Genomic DNA, 21,657 nt, shown 5'->3' on the forward strand with positions numbered 1-21,657 from the left:
TAACTAATTTATTTAACTAACTTGAGACATTCATTTATTTATTTACATGTTTGTTTATTTCCTAAGCCTGCCAACTCAAATAAGACTTGTGATTATCTTAAGTAGATTTTATATCAGCGGGATTCACGGGGTGTTAAGTAATAAGCACAAAATCTCACAATATGGGAGCAGTATGCAATGACAGATTTTAATATAAGAAATGACAATGGTCTATATTGCTTATTTATTGTGAGACTTTTTGGTAATTACATTTCTTCTTTAGACTTTCATAATGATTTGCCCAATTAATTTTTTATTTGGTTAGAGGGAATTGGAATGGAGAAGGGTAAAGAAGCAAAGATATTATTAATAAGCTTTTTTCTTTAAAAAAGAACAAGCAGTGTTATGAAAATTTTAATAGAATTTGTAAGAAGAAAGAGTAAAAAAATCAATTAAAAACTATCTGCCTTACCTCCATTTTTTAAAAATCAAACTGATTAAAAATATTTATACAGTCAAACCAAACAAGCCAAAACAACAAATAAAAATTAAATATTAATGTGAAAATTTTATAAAATGAAATAATTTTAGAAGTTGTACGTAGTATAGAATTGTATAAGTAATTACAACTAAATATTTATAACAAAAAAATAACTTGTTTTTACTTAAAAAATAGAAATAAACACGTTTATATGGGGAAAAAAACATAAACAATAATTTGTTTAGGGAAGCGGAATTGGAAATAGAACTCAATTATGTAGATATTTGGTACGATGAAAGTCAATTCTTTGTGGAACCCGCTTCCATAAAAGACAATGGAAGTGAGTTCCATCATATGCCTCTAGGAGCTGGGTGTTCCAATTCTAGTGCTTAACACTGTTCAGAGCTGCATGAAAGATAGGAAACTTGCGTCTCTTACTATCTAAATAAAGAAAAGCAAGGCTGATCGATACCCCTTGATGTTTCTAATATTTGGATCATCATTAGTGACCAAATTATGAAATAATAAACACTCGCGTCTCTTACTATCTATTATTCAAATTTTCACTTCAACATCATGTGATAGCATTATTCTTTTATTTATATAATGCCCAATACTCTAATCTGTTTAATTATAATTAAAAAGAAGATCAGGAATCAGTCTCTTGATTTTTTTTTTTTAAATATTGGGATCATTCATATAATGACCAAATTATTAAAACAACAAGACTTGAAATAATTTAGGAAAAATCACTTAAAAATACAATTAAATAGCCCAAATTCTTATTTGGGTTATTAAACTTATCAAACCCCTAATCAGACACATTATCCAAAGAGGGATTCTTAAATTTTATGAAATGACTCTAATGCCCATTTCATTAGAAATCAAAAGAGAATTCTAAATTAACATATTCCATTTTGTAATTAGCACATTTTAATTCTAAATTAATAATTTTTTGTTTTCATAACACATTTATAATAAATCTTTGAATAAAACCTAATCACAATACAACCTTAAAAATTATTCAATTACATAATTAACAAGTTTCAGTTCTAAATTCTGCTCATCATTCGTGGTGGCAAGGGTTCTATTTATAGCCATCTTCAGCATTATGTGATGGCATTTTGTTAATACTACTACATATTTTTCTTGAATAAAAAACATGTCTAATCTAACTAAGGACCTCATACCGAATCATCCATACTTTTTCAAACAAATTTATATCTCTTTGTCATCGTCGTCGTCTTCGTGTATGATGTGTGCCCAGCCTGTTGGCTGTTTGTAAATTGCTCACTCTTGCTGTCCCATTTTCTTTCTTCTCATCACTATTCGCCTCCATCATCCATCATCATTTACCATATGTTTGGTATGAGGGAATTAAATGAGAGGAAAGAATTTTAATGAGCTCAATTTAAAAAATTAGAAAAGTGGAGTTATAAAATTTTGATAAAGAGAAGATATAAGACAAAAAGTAAGAAAAATTAATTATAGCTTTCAACCCCACTTCCTTAATTTTTTGAAATTAAATTCATTAAAATTTTCTCTCACCTCCCTTCCTTTTTATTTCCCTTATACCAAACGGATAGTACCTTGAACTATTTTTTAAGGAGCATTCAGCAGCAGTAATAATGGGCATCTTCAACATCATGTGCTGGAAATTTTCTAAATATATTTTTTCTTGAACAAATATCAAGATGTGATAATGGGCAAAAACTGAAAAATCCTCCGTTCCTTTTTATAGCTATAATTTTTTTTGAACATTTAATACTTTTTTTAAATTTTTGCCATAGGATTTTTTTAGTTGTATTCAGAGTTGAGTTATTTAAAATGACCTACATTTTACTCGTAGTATTTTGGGGAAAAATTAGTCTCCATTACTTGTGTGCAAATTAATAGAAGTTGTGTTATTTATAGAGTTGCGAACAATGTTAGTTTTACATATTTGAGTGTCGTGCAATGCACGGACCTATAATTGGATTATTTTTTCAATCATGAAAAAAGAGAAATTATTATTTTAAGTCAAGTTATCCAATGGCATATGTTATTTTACTATTATATTCCTCAGTTATTAAAATGTATGTGCGTGCACTTATAAAATAAATTCACTTATGAACACTCACAAATTTTTGTGTGAGTCCTTGTAATATAAATCAGTATTTACAAATCTTCATTTGGGCACTTGTCATTTTACACTCTGAAAAAAATTTCAAGGTACACTCAACAATCTAAAATATTTAGTAGTACAATTTTGCCCCTCATATAATAAAAATGAAGCAATTCCTCTCTAACATTTCTTTCATCTCTCCCATGATAGCTGGACCTTTATCCTTATTTTATTATTTTCATCTCTCCCATCAGGTTAGGGATGATCTTCTGATATAACATGTCTCTAATTGTAAGTATCAGATAGCTTACATACTGAATTATCCATATTCTATTTTGGAAATGAAAAGCATTTATCTATTTGTCATCATCCTCGCCTTCACGTGATGTGTCCCCTGCTGTCCATTTTTAAATTGTAATTACTCACTCTTGCCATCCTATTTTTTTAACTCTTAATTATTCACCTCCATCACTTTCATACACACACATACTAACTCTAATTCTAAATATAGGAACTAGATAACGAGTTTATTTTTTACTTTAAATATAAGATTTTAATCGGCCGTGTCTCCTAAATTTGTAATTTTTTTACCCAAAATATCCCTATTAATTAATCATAAGGGGATCTCAATCACAAAGCCAATAATGCATATGATTAAAAAATGTAGTTTAAGAAAGCCAATACATATTTATTATAAATAACTAACTTAATAAATATTGTTAATATTTGTAGATTAATTATCTAGCTATTATATTGAGCACTAGAGGTAGTTTTTATATAGCATGATTTCATATAATTAAATTGGAAAGAAATAATACCTTAAATATTCTACTTTATCCGTGCTGAGTCAAGCTCCTATAAATTTTGTCACATGGATACTAAAGATGCAGGCCCCCTGCTCAATTATTTACGATGCTTCGGGGATGAGACTTGTTTGTTTTTTATTTTTATTTATTTACCTGTTCGTTCGTTTGTTTCCTAGGCCTGCCAACCCAAATAAGACTTATGATTATCTTAACTAGATTTTTTATCAGCGGGATACACGGGATATTAATTTGGGAAAATCACTATGATTCCCAAGAGGGGGGAAAATAACCAAAAAAATCTCATAATAAATAATATGCTATGAGAGATTTCCGTATTAAAAATAGCAATATGTTATGTTACTTGCTTATTGTGATAATTTTTGTATGATTACCTTTCTTCCTTAAAATTTCATAATGATTTTCCCTATTAATTTTTTATTTTATTCAAAGGGGATTGGAATGGTGAGGGGTAAAGAAGTAAAGATCTTAATAAGTTCATTTTTTTTCTCAAAAAAAAAAAAGGACAAGCAGTGTCATAAATAGAAAGAAAATTTTTAAGAAAGAGTAAAAAACAAAAATCAGCAACTATCGGCTTCACGTCCATTAATAAAAATTAAATATTGAATAAATTAATGTGAAAATTTTATAAAATGTGATAATTTTTAGGAAAAATCACAAAAAAGACAGTGAAACATAAAAAATTGCAAATAGAGACCCGTTACAACATTACTATGAGTTTTGAGTTTTGGCAATAATAGTGTGCCCGTTTGAATTGGCGGTAAAAAAAGTAGTTTATTTTCAATTTATCTTTTGAAAAAGTTAGATTGGTTGATGTGATTTATGTTTGGATTTAGTTTTTGAAAAGGTTAGATTGGATAAAAGTAGAAGTTGTTTGGATGATGATTGAATAAGTAAGTTTAGTTTGCAAAATTAGTAAAATGGGTATGACTTTTATTCAGTGATAAAAAATGAAAAAGAATTATCAAGTTACATGACATAATAATGTTAAATTATTTTAGTAGGAAAAAGTTAAATTTAAATTTAATAAATAAAATATATTTAAATTAAAAATTATTATACAGTGAAGCCAACATTCAATGGATGCCACCTTTGATTGCTTCAATACCCAATAAACATTGGCTTTCACTCCCTCCAAACAATGGCAGAACTCCTCTCTTCTTCCAGCTCGAAGACCAAATACTATCAGTACAGCGGTCTTCAACTTCTTCATCTCTCTAAACTTGTGCTTGCTAGTTCTTAGATCTGTGTTCCCTGAGCTCATATCTAGTTGGCCTCCAGCTCTTCCCTTGTGCTTTGGTCGCCATGAAAAATCAGAACATGAACAGTGCCTAACCAGTCTCTTCGGCCACCAGAAAAAGGTCCAGTCAGTGAACTCTCCCTCTCCCAGCATGATGAAGACAATGATCACTGCTCCCAAAGTGACCTTAAAAGCACGATCTCGTAAGCTATAAGCTGGAGGATCCTACTTCTTCAATCGGGCTTAAAAATCACAGCTTTTGGCCACAAGTAAGATTGAACAAAAGCTAAACCAAACATCCCACTGAGAAGCCAATCGTGCTTATGCTTTTAAAAGCTACTTAATCAGTGCTCAAACGCTCATCCAAATAGAGCCAGTATAGGTTTTGACAAAACATTTTATGAACAGGTCCTTATCTGCAATTTTTCAAATTTCACGGTCTTTTTTGTGATTTTTCCTAATTTTTATAATAAGGTTTGAAATAAAATGTGTTCTCACAGCATAATATCTAATTTGATAAATTCTCGACATCACATTTTTTTTTCTTTTTCAGGAATTTTCTCACATATTTCTCACTAATAGATATTCTCCCTGAAAATATCCCGCAGCAAAATTATTTCCGTCATAAATTATTGGAGAGCCAAATTACAAGCGAAATTCTCTAGGTCTAATTTTGCCATCTTTTTGGGAATAATCTATAATGACCAAAATTAACTCTAACATCTATTTTGAAAAAACAACACAGAAATCGTAAATCTATTTAATACTATATCCCATCAGCTAGAATGTTTGGGTGAAAAAAAATTTCACGTTTTACTTGAAGTTTAAAGGTTAAAAATTACAATAAAAGTATGGTCGCTCCTCTAGTTGACGCATCTTGTTTATCATCTTCATCGCACCATCCCCATATGGCAAGGTAGATGTGTGCATTTTCTAGATCCGTTAATAGTCCACACAATCAAGAAGCTTGTATTTTAATTCATTTTTTGAGTAAGATTTTCATCATTGCATTAAAAAATAATAATCCGTTCAATTCAGAATGTGCAAGTTTGTATTAGATCAACTGTTTTACAACTGATGTAAACAGTATTTTCTAGATTTCATTTACAAAATTTGATCACCTTGTGGTTGATCCATATTTGTATTTTGTAGTGAGCCTAAACCCAAAATTCAGTCAAACATTACACACACACACACACACCTCTTTAATCTCTCCAAGCAATACCCCATGAGCTCTCTAGCTAACATTCTATCCATACCTCCGTTTAGTTCGTGTTGTTAGCAGCTTTCTAGACACTACAAAAAAAAAAAAGACTTTATGCAACAACTTTCGGTGCTAACTAAAAAAGTCACCGCTAAAAGCAAGACTTTCAGCGGCGACAAAAATGTTACTGCTGAAAATCAACTTTCTGCGGTGACTTTTTTTGGTCACCGTTGAAAGTATACCTTTCAGCAGCAACTTTTTGTGTTGCCGCTAATATAAGACCTTCGGTGGTGATATCATCACTGAAGATTTCACTTTCAGTGGTGACTTTCTAGGGTCACCACTGAAAGTAGACTTTCAGTGGCGACATTCTATGGTCACTGCTGAAAGTAGACTTTTAGTGGCGACTATTAGTGTCACTACTGAAGGTCTAACTTTCAATGATGACTTTCTAATGTCATCACTGAAAGTATAATATAATAATAGATATTTTATTTTACAATATTAATAAACAATTCAATCCAGCTCAATGACAAGAAGATTGGACATGAAAGGAGGTGGTCACGAGTTCAAACCTTAAAGAGGACACATTTAAGGTGAAAATATTTGGGCGATGATGTGGCGAGAAGGAGTGATCTGGCATGAGAGTAGTGATGCGGCAATGACGTGGAGGCGGCTGACAATGACATGGACATGGCTAGTGATAATATGGTGCCTGGTCGGTGATGATGTGGCACTCGACAGTGATGAGGTGGAGGTGGCCAATGATGATGTGGTGGCTGGCGGCGATTATGTCGTGCCGGTAAATCCAATTTTTCTTAGACATCACTTTCAGTGGCAACTACCACGTGGTGTTGGTAAATCAATTTTTCTTGGGCATCGCTTTCAATGGTGACAGAAAAGTCATAACTGAAAGTCACTTTTGGCAGCGACAGTCATTGCTAAAAGAACTTTCAGCGACAACAATCTATCACCGCCAAAAGTCACTTTTGGCAGCGACAATCCAAAAGTCACTTTTGGCAGCGACAGACAGATTGTCACTGCCAAAAGTGACTTTTGGCGATGATAGATTGTTGTCGCTGAAAGTTCTTTTAGCAATGACAAGAAGGTCACAGCCGAAAGTATCTTTCAATGGCGACAAATGTCGCCGCTGGAACTCCTAAAAGTCACCGCCGAAAGTGTCTTTCAGCAGTAACCTTTTTTGTTGCCGCCGAAAGTTTTCAACCACGGTTGCTATACCAAGAACTTTTCAGTAACGACAAGTTGCCATTGAAAACTTTCAATGGCGAGTTTTTGTCACCCATGAAAGTCAATTTTTTTGTAGTGAGAGATGTTCGTTATATTTATTTTGATGCCTTAGGATCTTATATCTGAGAGCTATTTGACTAATTTGAGTATATTAAAAAAAAGTGTTATCTTTCCCAGAATACTATTGCTAGTCATGTATATTAGCTAAAACTACTATTATTGGAATCTTTAGATATGCAACTTTTACAAGGGATATTTTAGAAAAAAAATGAATAAATATAAGAAACAAAGTATATTGGAATCTTGTATTTAGGATGAAATTAAAAATCAAACTAGCTGGTATATTAAGGACCGAAGGAGATAGTATTTGCCAATGAATAATCATTGCATGCATCTCTTGTACATTAAATTAATAATACTTGCCTATTTCCCCTTATCTCCTTTATCAAAAGTCCATCAAAGATGCGTTTAGCATGTTCTTGGGCGAGATCAATAGGTATTCCAATATTATGTTGTGAATTGAACTTGTTTGAAGAGCATGTTCCGTGCTTGTCCCACTCATTTAGCCAAAAACCCTTGCTGCTTTGGAAGCTTTGAGCAGAAAACAAATCGAGTCGGTAATTAAGCAGATATTACTCGAATGCTTTAAGCTGCATAGGCGCACATATATATGCACATGCATATTACTGGGAACAAGAAAGTAATATATGAAATACTACCTCTGGTCGTTTGACTTTTAATTTGGTCCTAAATATAAGACCCCAGTCTACTTTGTCTCTAGTATTTATCTATTTTCCCCACATGTTAAATGTTTGGGTTAAGGTGCAATTTTAACAATAAAGTTTTGCGCCAAGAGCATCTGGCACCATTTACTTTTAAAGGGTGCAAAATTAGATACAATCATTTAGAAATGGAGCAATTTTACCAATTTCGTTACTTTGGCCAAACGTCCGTCTCTTTTTCTAAAGTGGGTCCCAATTGTTTGAACTCATTTCTTCTCTCTCCTCATAGTCTTCTTCTTTTGTAATGTCTTTTTTTCTTTGAAATACACACTCTCTCCCCCTTGTTAGCACCTATAATTATAATCTCTCACATGTCATCTCCCCTTTATCTCTCTGCCTCTCATATTTCTTCTTTCTATATCACTCTTTGGCAATTGAACCACTCACACATGCAAACTAGTGAGATTCTGCCAACCTCGTCGTCCCTAACTCTAGTACTGGCAAAGCTCCCCAAAACAGCGACCAACCTAAATTTAGCATCCATCGACGGCATACTCGCTTTCTTGATCACAACAGACGATGAAACCGTCAGTGATGTTGATGACTCTCCTGGGCTCCTTAACGCAACAAGTATTACCCCCATGAATTTTGGTGGTTGAGTTCAAAACACTCATGGACGTTGAGTTCAACGGCCTTTACCAAAACCATGTGGGTCTGGACCTTGATAGCATGGTTTCAATGGAAGTTGGTGACTAAAGACACATTGGAATCAATCTCAAGCACCCAACAAAAGGACAGTAAATTGTCCTACCACAATGTACTTTGCAAGCAAGGGCTCAGACCTATGATGCTAGGTGCTTTCAGTCTGGCTCTGTTTGGCAAAGCGTTATTTCGAGTGTACTAGAAAATAGTTAAACAAGTCAACAAGCCCATATAAATCATCAAAATGCCGAAAGAAGTCAACTACCAGGATCTCAAGATAGCCCCAGGTACTTCAATGCCAATAGAATAATATGTCATGAGGCATTTGGGACGGTCTAAAAGGATATATTAATAGGGAAAGAAAGAAAAGTGATGAAGAAGAAATCAAAGAATAATCAAATTACTAAGAAGCTGTTATCATGTGTTAATGGGAGAGAAAATAAATGAGGGAGTAAATGAGTAATCATCACGGATTAATGAGAGAGATGATATAAGAAGTTCATAGAATGCCAAGGAAAGTGAGAAAGACAGGGGAGAGTCTGTGGAAATGAAAGAGATGAAGAGAAAGAATAATAACGAGGAGAGAGGAGAAATGTGAAAACAAGTGGGACCTACTGCAAAAAAAAGAGATGGACGTTTAACCAGGTTAATGGCAGTGGTACAATTGCTCCATTTTTAAAAGTTTGTGTCTAGTTTTGACCCTTCAAAACTAAATGGTGCCAGATGCTCTTGGCATAATACTTTATTGTTAAAATTGCACCTTAACCCTAAATTTTTCATAAAATGGTAATTCTAACTAATACATATGATTAGCAAAAGTATTTTAGCCAAAACAATACCTATTTATTTGAAGTAACTAACTTAGCAAACTTCCCTAATCTACTCAAATTAGTCAATTAGCTCTTATATTAAGGACTAGAAGTAGTATTTATTTAAATATCAATAACAGGCATGAATTAAAGAGGGTTTACATCGTCATCAAACATAGACTCTGACGATGAACAAAATGTTGGAGGCTTCCCTTCATTCAACTGATGAGGCCAGAGTCGATGAATAGTGAACTTTATCTTGGTATTTCTGATTTGGAGGATCTGGATGGCACTTTTGCCACTTCATTGAATAGCACAAAAAGCGGCTAGCAATTGCAAGGCCAACAAAAAAATAACCATACCCTTGTTTGGGTCTGGGGGCAATATGAAGCTGGTCTGTTTTGGTGTTTTGTGGAGGCCAAAACAGGTTTGTGTCTTTGGTGTTGAAGTGATACAAACCTAAGGCCACACCACATATCAAGACTAGTTTTAAGCTACTCACCAACATGGTTGATTTCCTTTTCTTGCTTATATCATTCATGTGCTAGCTAGGGTTTTCTCTATAGCCATCTTCAACATCGCGTCCTAGCTTTTTGTAATATATTTGTTCTCGGGCAAAATTCAAGATGTATTACTAGGCAAAAACTTATTAATACTGCTCAGAATTATATGAATCCTAGTAAGTTAATGATACAAAAAGAACAAAACATAATCTAATACAAGCCATGCGTCTTAAATTAAATCAAATACATTATTTATAAGTCAAATACATTAATTGAATTGGCATCCTACAAAAAATAGGGTTGTTGTGTCCATATGTGACGATGACTTATCGTGGTCCAATAAGATGTAAAGGTCGTGTTTTTATATGAGCCATTCATTATCCTATTAGATACTGATCATAGATGAAGGGAAAATTGCATCTAATTAATGTCTCAAATTTAAAAAATTTAGCTTAGAAGTTATTAACAATAGTAGTTGGACTGGATTGAAGGGATTGGACACTCCTTAAATAAGGGTGTAAGTTCAAGCCCTGCAGTAGGAATGAAGGTATCCCCAACTGAGAGCAGTATACCAGAACTTGTCAGTGTTCAAATGATCAGACTCAATAATACTACAAAAAAATTGACTTTCAGCAGCGACAAAAAGTCACCGTTGAAAGTATAAAAGTCACCGCTGAAAAGTCGTTATTGTAGGACCATGGTTGAAAAATTTCAGAGGCGACAAAAAAGGTCACCGCTGAAAGACACTTTCAGCAGCCACTTTTAGAAGTTTCAATGTCGCCGCTGAAAGCTAGTTTCGGTGGTGACCTTATTGTCGCCGTTGAAAGAACTTTTATCGACGACAATGTGTCACCGCAAAAGTGACTTTCAGCGAAGACTTTTTTGTCGCTGCTGAAAGTGATGTCTAAGAAAAATTGTCTTTACTAATGTCACGTCATCACCATCGATGCCATGTTATTACTAGCCACCTCTATCTCATCGCTACTGGTTGCCACATCATCACCGATTAGATGTCACATCACCACTAGCCACCTCCATGTCATTGTTGGCCGCCTCCACGTCATTGCCACATCACCACTCTCATGCCATGTCACCCCTCCCTACCACGCCACCACCCAAATATTTTCACGTTAAATGTGTCTTCTTCAGGGTTCGAACTTGTGACCACCTCTTTTCGTGTCCAATCATCTAGCCGCTGGGCTAAATTAAACTTGTTTATTATTATTGTAAAATAAAATACATCTTATTAGAATATAGTTTCAGTAGTGAAAAAAAACACCAGCAAAAAGTCGACTTTCAACAGCGACAAAAAAAGTCACCGCGGAAAGTAGACCTTTAGCGGTAACAAAAAAGTCACCGCTAAAAGTATACCTTTCAACTGTGAAAAGAAAAACCGCAAAAAGTGGACTTTCAGTAGTGACAAAAAAAGTCACCACAAAAAGTGGATATTTAGCGGCGACACTAAAAAATCACCACTGAAAGTATACCTTTCAGCAGTAAAAAAAAATCACAAAAAGTGGACTTTCAATGGCGACAAAAAAAGTCACCGTAGAAAGTGGACTTTTAGCGGTAACAAAAATGTCACCGCTGAAAGTCTTACTTTTAGCAGCAACTTTTTATTGTTGCCATTGAAAATCCACTTTCAGCGGCGACTTTTTTAGTTGCCGCCAGAAGTTGTCGCCTAAAGTCTATTTTTTGTGGTGAATATTAGATCTCAGTTGATCATATCAAAAAGAAAAGATTAAAATTTTTATCATCTTTAATAATGGATGTTCTAGATATATTTTGCATCATTATCTTTAGTAATTGATGATTTATCTTATATGCATAGGACAAATCTACGCATTTCTCCCATGACTTTTTCAAGTACTCAATTGAAGGATCCAAGGAAATATTGATATCTTTTTCCAACTATTTTAGCTACGAAATCATCAATGACAACGTGATATACTTGCATCCCATACACAACCAAGGATTTAAGTTATAAATCACTAGCAACATTGGCCTTGCACTATGTGTACTACTACAATTACCACAAAGGTTGATTTCATTTGTATAGAGTCGAGGTTGGAGGATTCTTGGCTCACTACCAAATTTAGGAAACATTTAGTCTATGTCTTCTATTGAGGAAAATTAGTTGAGTGTCAAAGTTTTTCGTCACTTATTTTTTTATTGAAATGCCATCTATTTTTTGTTTCTGTAGCATTAGAATATTAAACTATAGTATTATTAAGATATCACAATACTTTCAATGGAAGCCCTTCGGATATATCATCACTTTCACCTCTTGGTTTATATCGTGAAGTGCCACATTTGGGACACTCATTTAGCTGTTAATACTCTTCCATGTATAGTATGCAATTATTTGGGTAAGTTTGTATCTTTTTATATCCTAAACCCATTAGGCGCGAGATTTTCTTAGCCTCATACATGTACATAGATACGTATTACTAGATATTTATGTTATAGTAGTGATAAAATATCACTATTATTTCCAATTTTACTTATCCTATGAATTATTAATGTATTATATTAAAGGCTCTGATGTTCGCAAGACTTAATAAGTAGTTGGGGTTTCGATTTCTATAAATCATTGTGCACGGAATAATTTTAAATGATCTACATTTTAGTCTTAGTATTTGAGAAAAATTTAGTCTCCATTACTTGCGCGCGCGCGTGTGAATTAATAGTTGTATTGTTTATGGAGTTGCAAACAATGTTATTTTTACATATTTCAGTGTTGTGCAATGCACAGACCCATAATTGGTAGAGGTGAGCATTCAGTTTTTTAGTTCGGTTTTCAATGATAATCGAATTAACCGAATAATCAAATAGAGCTAATTTTAAACATCGAACCAAAATCGATTAACCAAACTAATTGAAACTAAATTAACTGAAATATTTAGGTTTGGTTAACCAATTAACCAAAATATATAAATGTGAAAAGTCATTTTAAATAAAAATAATAATAAAACACAATTATAACCATTAATTAATAAATATTTCATTATTCAATGTGATTTATTACAATAATCTTTGTTATAACCATATTTATTGAATATAAATATATTTAAAGAGCTTAAATATACCTGCATATATATATTTATTATAATAATACCTATTAAATACAAAACTATAATATATTTATTTTGGTTTTTTGGTTGTAACCAAATTTTTTTTCCTTAATAACCGAACTGAATACTGAAAATCGAATTGTTAAAAAATAAAAACTGAATATGTAAGTAAAGACCAAAATAACCAAACTAAAAAACCAAAATTAGATTTAGTTCGGTTCAGTTTGGGTTATGGTTCAGTTTTACTCACCCCTAATAATTGGATTAACTTTTTCAACCATGACATCGGAGGCATTATAATACTATTTCTAGAGGTGTAAATATAAACAATGCGACTTCTATATATAAAAGCTATATGCAACGCACTTTTTTTTTTTTAAAGACTCGAAATCGAATAATTTTGGAACCATGACCCGAGGGAACGATAGATGCATTGGAATAGGGTTTGACCAATGAAAGGGACGTTGACAAGGCGTAGGCACAACTAGGGTCAGGGTTGTTTCCAGATCTCTCTGATATGACTTGTCTCTAAGTAAGGGCTCTATATACTTATGCTGAATCATCAAACAAACAAATTTATATCTCTTTGTCATCATCGTCGCCTGCTGGCTCTTCGTAAATTTTAATCCCATCGTCTTCCTTCTCACTATTCATTCACATCCACCATTTTCATATTCATATATATGTAGACATGATGTCATGCAATTAAATTGGAAAGAAACAATACCTTAAATATTCTACTTTCATCTGATATATAGTCGATGTGGTCTCCACAAATGAATACAAAATACCTCTTCCCAATTACTTATGATGCTTCGTGTGTGCTTGGTGTGATTAGACTTTTTTGTTTTTATTTTTATTTATCTAGCTATTTGTATGTTTGTTTCTTAGGCCCGCCAACGAAAATGAGACTTGTGATGCCAGCGTGATACATGAGGGTGGTAATTCGGGGAAAATCACGGTGATGTTCATGAAAGCAGTGTTGTTTTTTAAATGGATTTAATGACAGTGTTGTTCAGTCACTCTTTTGACAGTGATAAATTCGAAGAATGCCAAGGTGCAAGTGGGGTTTGGTTCATGAGGTTAACAATGACTTATTGGGAAATGTTTCACAAAGAGCTACACGCGCGCGCGCGCGCGCACTAAATATCCATCTTTTCTTTTTTTTTAATAAAAACATAAAGAATGGTAGTTTCGAGATCCGTTAATCAGAGTCTATTCTGCACCAACTAAATATCCTAAACTTTGTTATGAACTCAACAAGTTTCTTTTGGGCAATTCATCAAACACCTATTCTGCGTGTTTTCGGAGTTGGCATTGATCCCTATAACATTGCTATATACTGTGATTGGTGTTGGTAAACGTGTGTGTGAGAGAGTACTCACCACAGGACGTGTGGAAGAACGGGCAATGGTGATCAATCAACGACCTACTCATGAACGGAGCTATATTCCAGTGTCATCCTGTGCATGCTCAAGGACAAACCTAAGCGAAAATTTCAATATGAATACTTTGGAGAAAAATTATAAATTTAAAAAACAAAATGAATTCATACTTTATATTTAGGACTAAAACAAAACTCTTTCAAGCTCTTATATTCAAAACCAAAAGTATATTACTTTTTTTCTTGGGAACTAGCAGAAGTCCTTTATTGAAAATTTTGCTGGTGATAAGAACCTAAATTAAAGTATCAGTATTAGGCGTGTGCAAAATTTTGTAGAATACTAATACTTTTTTTTTGCATAAAAATTTATTAGGCCCTTCTCACTAATAAAATTTTTAATGGGATACATTTCTCTATTTTTTTTCTTTTTGTTTCAGGAATTTTCTCACATATTTCTCACTAATAAATATTCTCGCCGAAAATATCCCGTGACAAATTTATTTCCGTCATAAATGCCCTGCCAAATTACAAGCGAAGTTCTCTGGGACTAATTTTGCCAAAAACTTTTTTGGGAATACTTTATGATGTCCAAAACTGTAATCTCTTCATTTTTTTTAAAAAAAAAAAACCCAACACTATATCACTTGATATTCTCGATATTGAGATCATTTATATAATTAAAAAAATTATCTCAAATCTTTTCTCTCTTCGATGGATTAGTCCCCAATATCAGGTGTTAAAAAGATTTAAATATCCTTATATTAAAATTCCATACGAAATTGATATTATTCGAGCAATATCATGTGGTGAAGACATAGAGGTGGCAATTATTGTCGACATCGACTGTTCTCATCAGTCTGATTATTCATACTCATAAGCCATCTTATTACAACCATACCAACCCATTTATTTATAGACTAAGGCACCAATGCCTCCTGAGCCTTTTGTAACAACCCCTTACATGCTTCTAATAGCAACTACCATCATAACCAGCTTCTTTTATTCATTACATCTCCATATCATTGACACTTCATTACTGGAATCAAACACTACCCAAGGCGGACTTCTGACGAAGATGGTGCCTGAAGATTATTACAAGACATGTGAATGGACTTCTGAATGAAAATTTGACTGCGTCCAACCTTTTAGGGGAAAACAAATCAGTAAGACTCATTTGCTTTGGGTAAAAATTCAGAATCAAAACCCTATTGATATAATAAAAATAAGTGTTGGTAATTGGAACATTTGGAAAATTGATTACTTACTTACAGATGACAAAGGTTAAGTAGCCGCAAATATGGAAGGAGGTTTAATTGCAATCGGAAAGTGCCTTCCCATCCTGGTTGACACAAAGACGAATCTCAAGAAGCAGACGTTGAACTATGATTGCAATTGGATTCTTATGACCCGTGATACTCTCAACAGCTTTTTGTATGTCTGCCTTCCCACGTAGAGTACTTCCATCTTTTTTTATTACTGAAACAAATTAAATGAAACCCAATTACGTAATTGTCAACAATAAAATAGTCATTAATTCCGTGCATCTCCTCTACCAATTTCCCCTTACTTCCTCTGTTAATAAGTCCATCAAAGATGCCTTTAGCATTTTTTTTGGCAAGATCAATAGTGATTCGGAGATACTGTTGTCGGTTGAACTCGTTTGAAGAGCATGTTCCGTGCTTGTTCCACTCCATTTTCCAAAAAACCTTGCTGCTTTGGAAGTTTTGAGCAGAAAACAAATCCGGCCAGTAATCAAGCAGATCTTGCTCGAATGCTTCAAACTGCATTGACTCACACACACACACATATGCATTTATTGGGAAGAGGAAGAAAGTAATATATGAAATATTTATTTAAATATATCAATAACATGCGTGAGTTAAAGAGAGTTTACATCAGCATCTTGCATGGTCGTCGCTGGTGAACAATCTAATGGAGGATTCGCATTATTCAATTGAGGCCAAAGTCCATGAATGGTGAACTTGTTTTGGTGTTTGGAAAGTGGAGGATCTGGATTGCACTTTCTCTGCTCAGCTTGTTGAAGTTTGCAGAAAGCGGCAGGTAATTGCAAGGCCAACAAGAAGTAATCGTATCCTGGTTTGGTATTGGCGGCACTAATAATAGGCTCGTCTATATTATTATTGGTGTTGTTTGGAGCCCAAAACAGGTTTGTATCTCGGGCGTTGAGAGGATACAAACATAAGGCCGCACCAAATATCAAAACTAGTTTTAAGCTACTCATCGTCATGATTGATTATTGCCCTTTCGTGTGCTAGCTAGGGTTATATATATATAGCCATCTTCAACATCATGTGGCTGGCAATTTTTAATTATATTTTTTCTTGAACAAAAATCTAGATGTAATATAATATTGCGCAAGAGCTTAATACTGCTGTGGTCTTATTATAAGTTATTAATAATGAAATTACGTATAGATCAAAATGTTAGTTAAAATTAATTAAATGCATGTTTAGGAAATATGTTACTTTTCAAATGTTTGGAGAAGTTGAGTAAGAGAAAGAAGAAGTGGAATATTCCTCTAATTTTATTTATAAGTCATTTCTAGCATATTTTATCTAAGAAAAAAAAACTTTAGACCTCATTAACTCTGCTTTAAAATTGTAACAACTTTTTAATTTTATTCCCATTTAATATATATACACACACTTTCTAGTAAAATAACAATCTACACAGTAAGAAATGAATGCTAAAATAGTACATTTGTTTTACAAATCTAATGGTGTGACTTAAAAATAGAATAAAATTTTTTTTGACTCTCTACCTTATAAATAGGATTAGAGAAGTATGCGAGAAATATGTCATTATTTGGGGTAAAAATAAAAAAAATTGAACTAAATTTTCAGACAAGTATAAAGTGTAACTTACAAAAAAAAAAAAAGATCATATCCAAAAAATTGTAACTTATATATAGAACCAGAGAGAGCATTAAACCAACAAGAATTGAACTAACTTATAATGATCAGGACTCTCATGTCTTTATTAACAAAGAAGACATAGAGACGAGATCTCTTCATGTATTTAATAATTAAACCATTAATAGTGACCAAGTGTCAAATCAAAACCCCTGATTTGTGATGGATATTAGAAGCCATTTCCTAAAAATGCTGTGATTTTTTTTTTTTAAAAAAAGAAATGACGTTAAGTAAGAACACCTCTACTTTTCAGTATTAGATGTCGTTTCTACTTTATGAGATTATTCTATGGTGTCTAAGGATGTGGACGCCATTAATTTGACCTCAACTAATTTAACAAAAAATGTTGACTCTATAGTTAAATGTTGACAAAATATGGACTAAATTTTAATTTTTTTAATATAATTGTTTTTACATTTTAAAATATAAGTATTTAAAGAATTAGATATTTGATAAAATATTTAAAATTTAATCATTTACAAAAAAATTGTTATATTAAAGAATTAATTTAGAGCATGCTTTGTAAGTATTTAATTGCAGAGTCACAATTCAAATTTGCTAAGTCAATATTTTCTGTTAAACGGGACTAACATTATTAAAATTAAAAGATTAAAAATACACTTTTTTTAACTTAAGGGACTAAACTAAAATTTGATGTAAACCTAGGGAATCAAACGTATATTTTAGCCTAAAATTAAATATTGAATAAATAGTAATGTGATAATTTTATAAAATGTAATAATTTTTAGGAGTGAAATAGAATTGTATAAGTAATTACAAATAAATATCTATAACGAAAAAAAATAAATAACTTGCTTTTTTGTAATTAGATAATAGAAATTAAAAACATGTTTATATGGGGAAAAAAAAGGCTAAGATACAAGTTTGTCTTGAAAGTTTTCACTCAAAAGTTTTGGGTATGTGAAATTTTTTGGATTTAATGTTGTCCTTGAAGTTTAAAATTGTAGTAATTTTATCCTTTACTAGTAAAAAACTAATATTGATCATTAAAATATTAACATTAATTATTAACATTTTTAAAAGTCGAGGGTAAAATTTCTATGATTTTAAACTTTCAAAGCAAGATTGAACCCAAAAAACCTTTCTAGTGCTCCATGCTCTTGAGTTGAAACTTTCAAGATAAATTCGCACTTTAGTCTTCTAAGCACCCATGCTTTGTCAATGTCCATGTACCCTCTCCCTCATGTCATGGTTAAAAAATTGTTCGATTCGGAATCTCAACATTCCACAGAATTTTAATGGTCTCTATTAAACCCTATTCTAATTTTAACACTCGTGTCCCAGTTACTAGAACATTTGATCTCTATTAATTATGTAGGATTAATGAAGTACATCATGTGTCACATTGGTATAACATCAGTAAGTCTCATTTTCGTTGGCAGGCCGAAGAAACCAAAAAAAAAAAAAGGTAAATAAATAAAAACAAAAACAAAAACAAAATAGGTTTCATCCCCACTACGTACGCACGAAGCATCATATTTTAAATAATGGTGGGGGCTACCATTAATTGTAAAATATTTTACAAGTAAAAATAAACCAATTTAATGGAAAATTTTGTGATATTGGGGGAGCGATCCCCCCCCCCCCAATGTGTTTGAAATAAAATAACTGTTATTTACATTTTTAATACGGATACCAAATTCGAAAGTAAAACAAATGATTTATATAATATAAAGAACAATTTATTACTTCAAGATTGTAATCCCAGATAAATTAAAATGTTTTATATATATATAATCCTATATTCATTAACCATGATGCCATATGATTAAATTGGAAAGAAATAATCCTTTAAATATTCTGCTTTAATATCTGATATCGACTCGATGTCGTCTCCACATATAAACACAAAAGATGTAGGCCCCCATCCCCAATTATTTATGATGTTTCGTGCATAAGTGGGGATGAAACCTTTTCTGTTTTTGTTTTTATTTATTGACCAATTTGTTTTTCTTGTTTGTTTGGCCTGCCAACGGAAATGAGACTTGTTAATTTTATACCAATGTGATACATGATGTGCTCCACTAATCCTACTTAATTAATAGAGATCAAATGTAACAAGTAACTTGTTTATTTTAGAATTTATTCCCTGAGTTATACTTAAATAATGTTGGGGGGCTAACATTAATTGTAACATATTTTACAAATAAAAATAAACCAATTTTAATGGAGAATTTTGTGATATGGGGGGAGTGATTCCCCTCCCCCCTCCCAATCTGTTTCCAATGTTAGAATTTGTTCTTTATATTATAGAAATCATTTGTTTTACTTTCGAATTTGCTATCCGCATTAAAGATGTAAATGACAAATATTTTATTTCCAAACAAATTATTCTAAAATATACTGCTCCTTAAATTATATAGTTTCTTGTTATATTCTCATACAAATTACTTTATAATTAATTTGTTACCCACACATATTCGAAATATAAAAAGCAATTTATTATTTCAAGGTTGCAATCCCAGATAAATTAACATGTCCACGCGATTTACCCCCCCCCCCCAACCCACACACACACAAGACAGATTTAGATATCAACATGTGAAACATAGACCCCAGAGCCATCTGTTGCTCAGCTTATAAAATATTGTGAGTGCATATGTATACGAATTTACAATCTTAATCTAGAAATACGTTTGCATGGATTCCTTTTGGGGTCTACAATATTTGGGAGTCGTGTGATGGGAGATAAGTAGAGAAAGAAAGTTTAATTTTTTGAAAAGTTACCAAATCCATGTTCTTTAGGTCATTAAGGATCTTAACTTTCCAAAAAAATTAAAATAAGACTCGCACTTTTCTCACAGTTACGAAAGTAACTTATCCAATAATACCTACCTAAGTTCTAGTTTCTTAATATTTTCTCTTTCAAATCAAAGAATAATACATATTTTTACTACTAATGGTCGTTTCAGTTTAGAGGAAAGACTTCTAATAGAATGGAGATTTATATGAGTTGAGATAGGAAATAGAATGTCCATACATTTATATGAACTGAAAATATTTAAGTATTAAAAGATTTAATAGTACCTTACTCTTGAAATGTTTCAAATGAATGAGTGATAAAAAAGGATAAATTAGCCTTTTGTCCATAAAAGTTAATTCTCTAATCCTATTTATAGAGCACAGAGAGAAGACATTTTTTGTCTTATTTATAAGGTATTGAGAAATTTTTTGTATGAATTTACAATTTTACCCTTCATTTATTATTGTGTTGACTTTGTTTATATGAAGTATAATATATATTAAATAAAAATAAAGTTAAAAAGTTGTTGAATTTTAAATGAGAGTTAATAAAATTTAAGGTTTTTTTTTTGTCTGGGTAAAACATATTTGAAGTGACTTATGAATGGGACTAGAGTACTTTGTATTTTTACGTGGATGAAAACAATTGGCCTATGTACACACAATAGCATCCATATGTATAGGAAGCCTTTCAATTTTATCAGAACGTGATGTTTTTAGATGTTTTAGTTTCTATTTCCACGTCATATATAGATTACAATAGTAATTTACTTATTTGCTGCCAGCCACCATTGAAACATCCTTTCTTAAACCCCCTTTAGTATGTATTTGGAAGCGTTACGGCTCAAGCAATTCACGAAACAAACCCGGAGATTAAAAATTTGCATACTAGTTCTCAAGTTACTATTCATTGGGAAATTCCAGATTTTTAGTCTAACTTTGAAAATTCATAACTAATTATAAAAAAATTATATTGAGGTGACCCAAAATTCTATTTGAAGCTCTTCGAATTCTTTACAAAGGGAAAAAATATAAATCTGGCCTTAACCCTTGCCAATTCATGCAGTTTATTGTGTGAACTTTACTATTTATTTAGTAAAAGCTGTACTTTCCAGTTTCTCTGCTTGAATTTTGATCAAGCATAACTCTTAGCACATACATCCAATTTAAGGGATTTACACCACTTGTTTCAGAGCTTAGGATTTGTACTTTAATCATGCCAAATTTTATAGGTAGATTCAACCATTTGCTTTACTTTCACTCCGTAACAAATCATGTTTCCTTTAGGGACAAACTATCCCTCTTACTTATATTAACAATTCATAATTAATCCTTTTCAAGCATAATACATTTATATGAACTGAGATGGGAAATAGAATGGCCATACATCTATATGAATTGAAAATATTTAAGTATTAAAAGACTATATAGTCCCTCACTCTTGAAAACTTTCAAATGAATGAGTGATAAATAAGGATATATTAGTCTTTTTGTCCATAAAAGTTACTTCGTATTTTTATGTGGATGAAAACAATTGGCCTGCGTACACACAATAGCATCCATATATATATATACTATATAGGAAGTCTTTCAAGTCTACCAGACCTGACTTTTTAGGTGTTTTAGTTTCTATTTCCATCTCATATATACATTACAATAATAATTTACTTATTTGCTGTCGGTCACC

The 21,657-nt window shown here is 32.2% G+C and overlaps 1 protein-coding gene across 1 annotated transcript in view; it reads right to left on the bottom strand.

Moving 5' to 3' along the window:
- The window catches only part of LOC114763304 (ribonuclease S-7-like), a 67,653-nt gene extending 51,131 nt beyond the window's left edge, over window positions 1–16,522 (bottom strand). Inside the window, exons 1-3 of the mRNA XM_028952927.1 lie at window positions 16,169–16,522; window positions 15,842–16,055; window positions 15,543–15,750 (exon numbers count right to left, since the gene is read on the bottom strand). Of these exons, the coding sequence (XP_028808760.1) occupies window positions 15,584–15,750; window positions 15,842–16,055; window positions 16,169–16,522 (735 nt within the window). The 3' untranslated portion in view covers window positions 15,543–15,583. The remainder of the gene's footprint in view (window positions 1–15,542; window positions 15,751–15,841; window positions 16,056–16,168) is intronic.
- Window positions 16,523–21,657: the final 5,135 nt, after the last annotated feature.

The sequence above is a fragment of the Neltuma alba genome, unplaced genomic scaffold, assembly GCF_004799145.2.
Source record: "Neltuma alba isolate B1F8T4 unplaced genomic scaffold, ASM479914v2 tig00011274_pilon, whole genome shotgun sequence".
Classification (NCBI taxonomy): Eukaryota; Viridiplantae; Streptophyta; class Magnoliopsida; order Fabales; family Fabaceae; genus Neltuma; species Neltuma alba.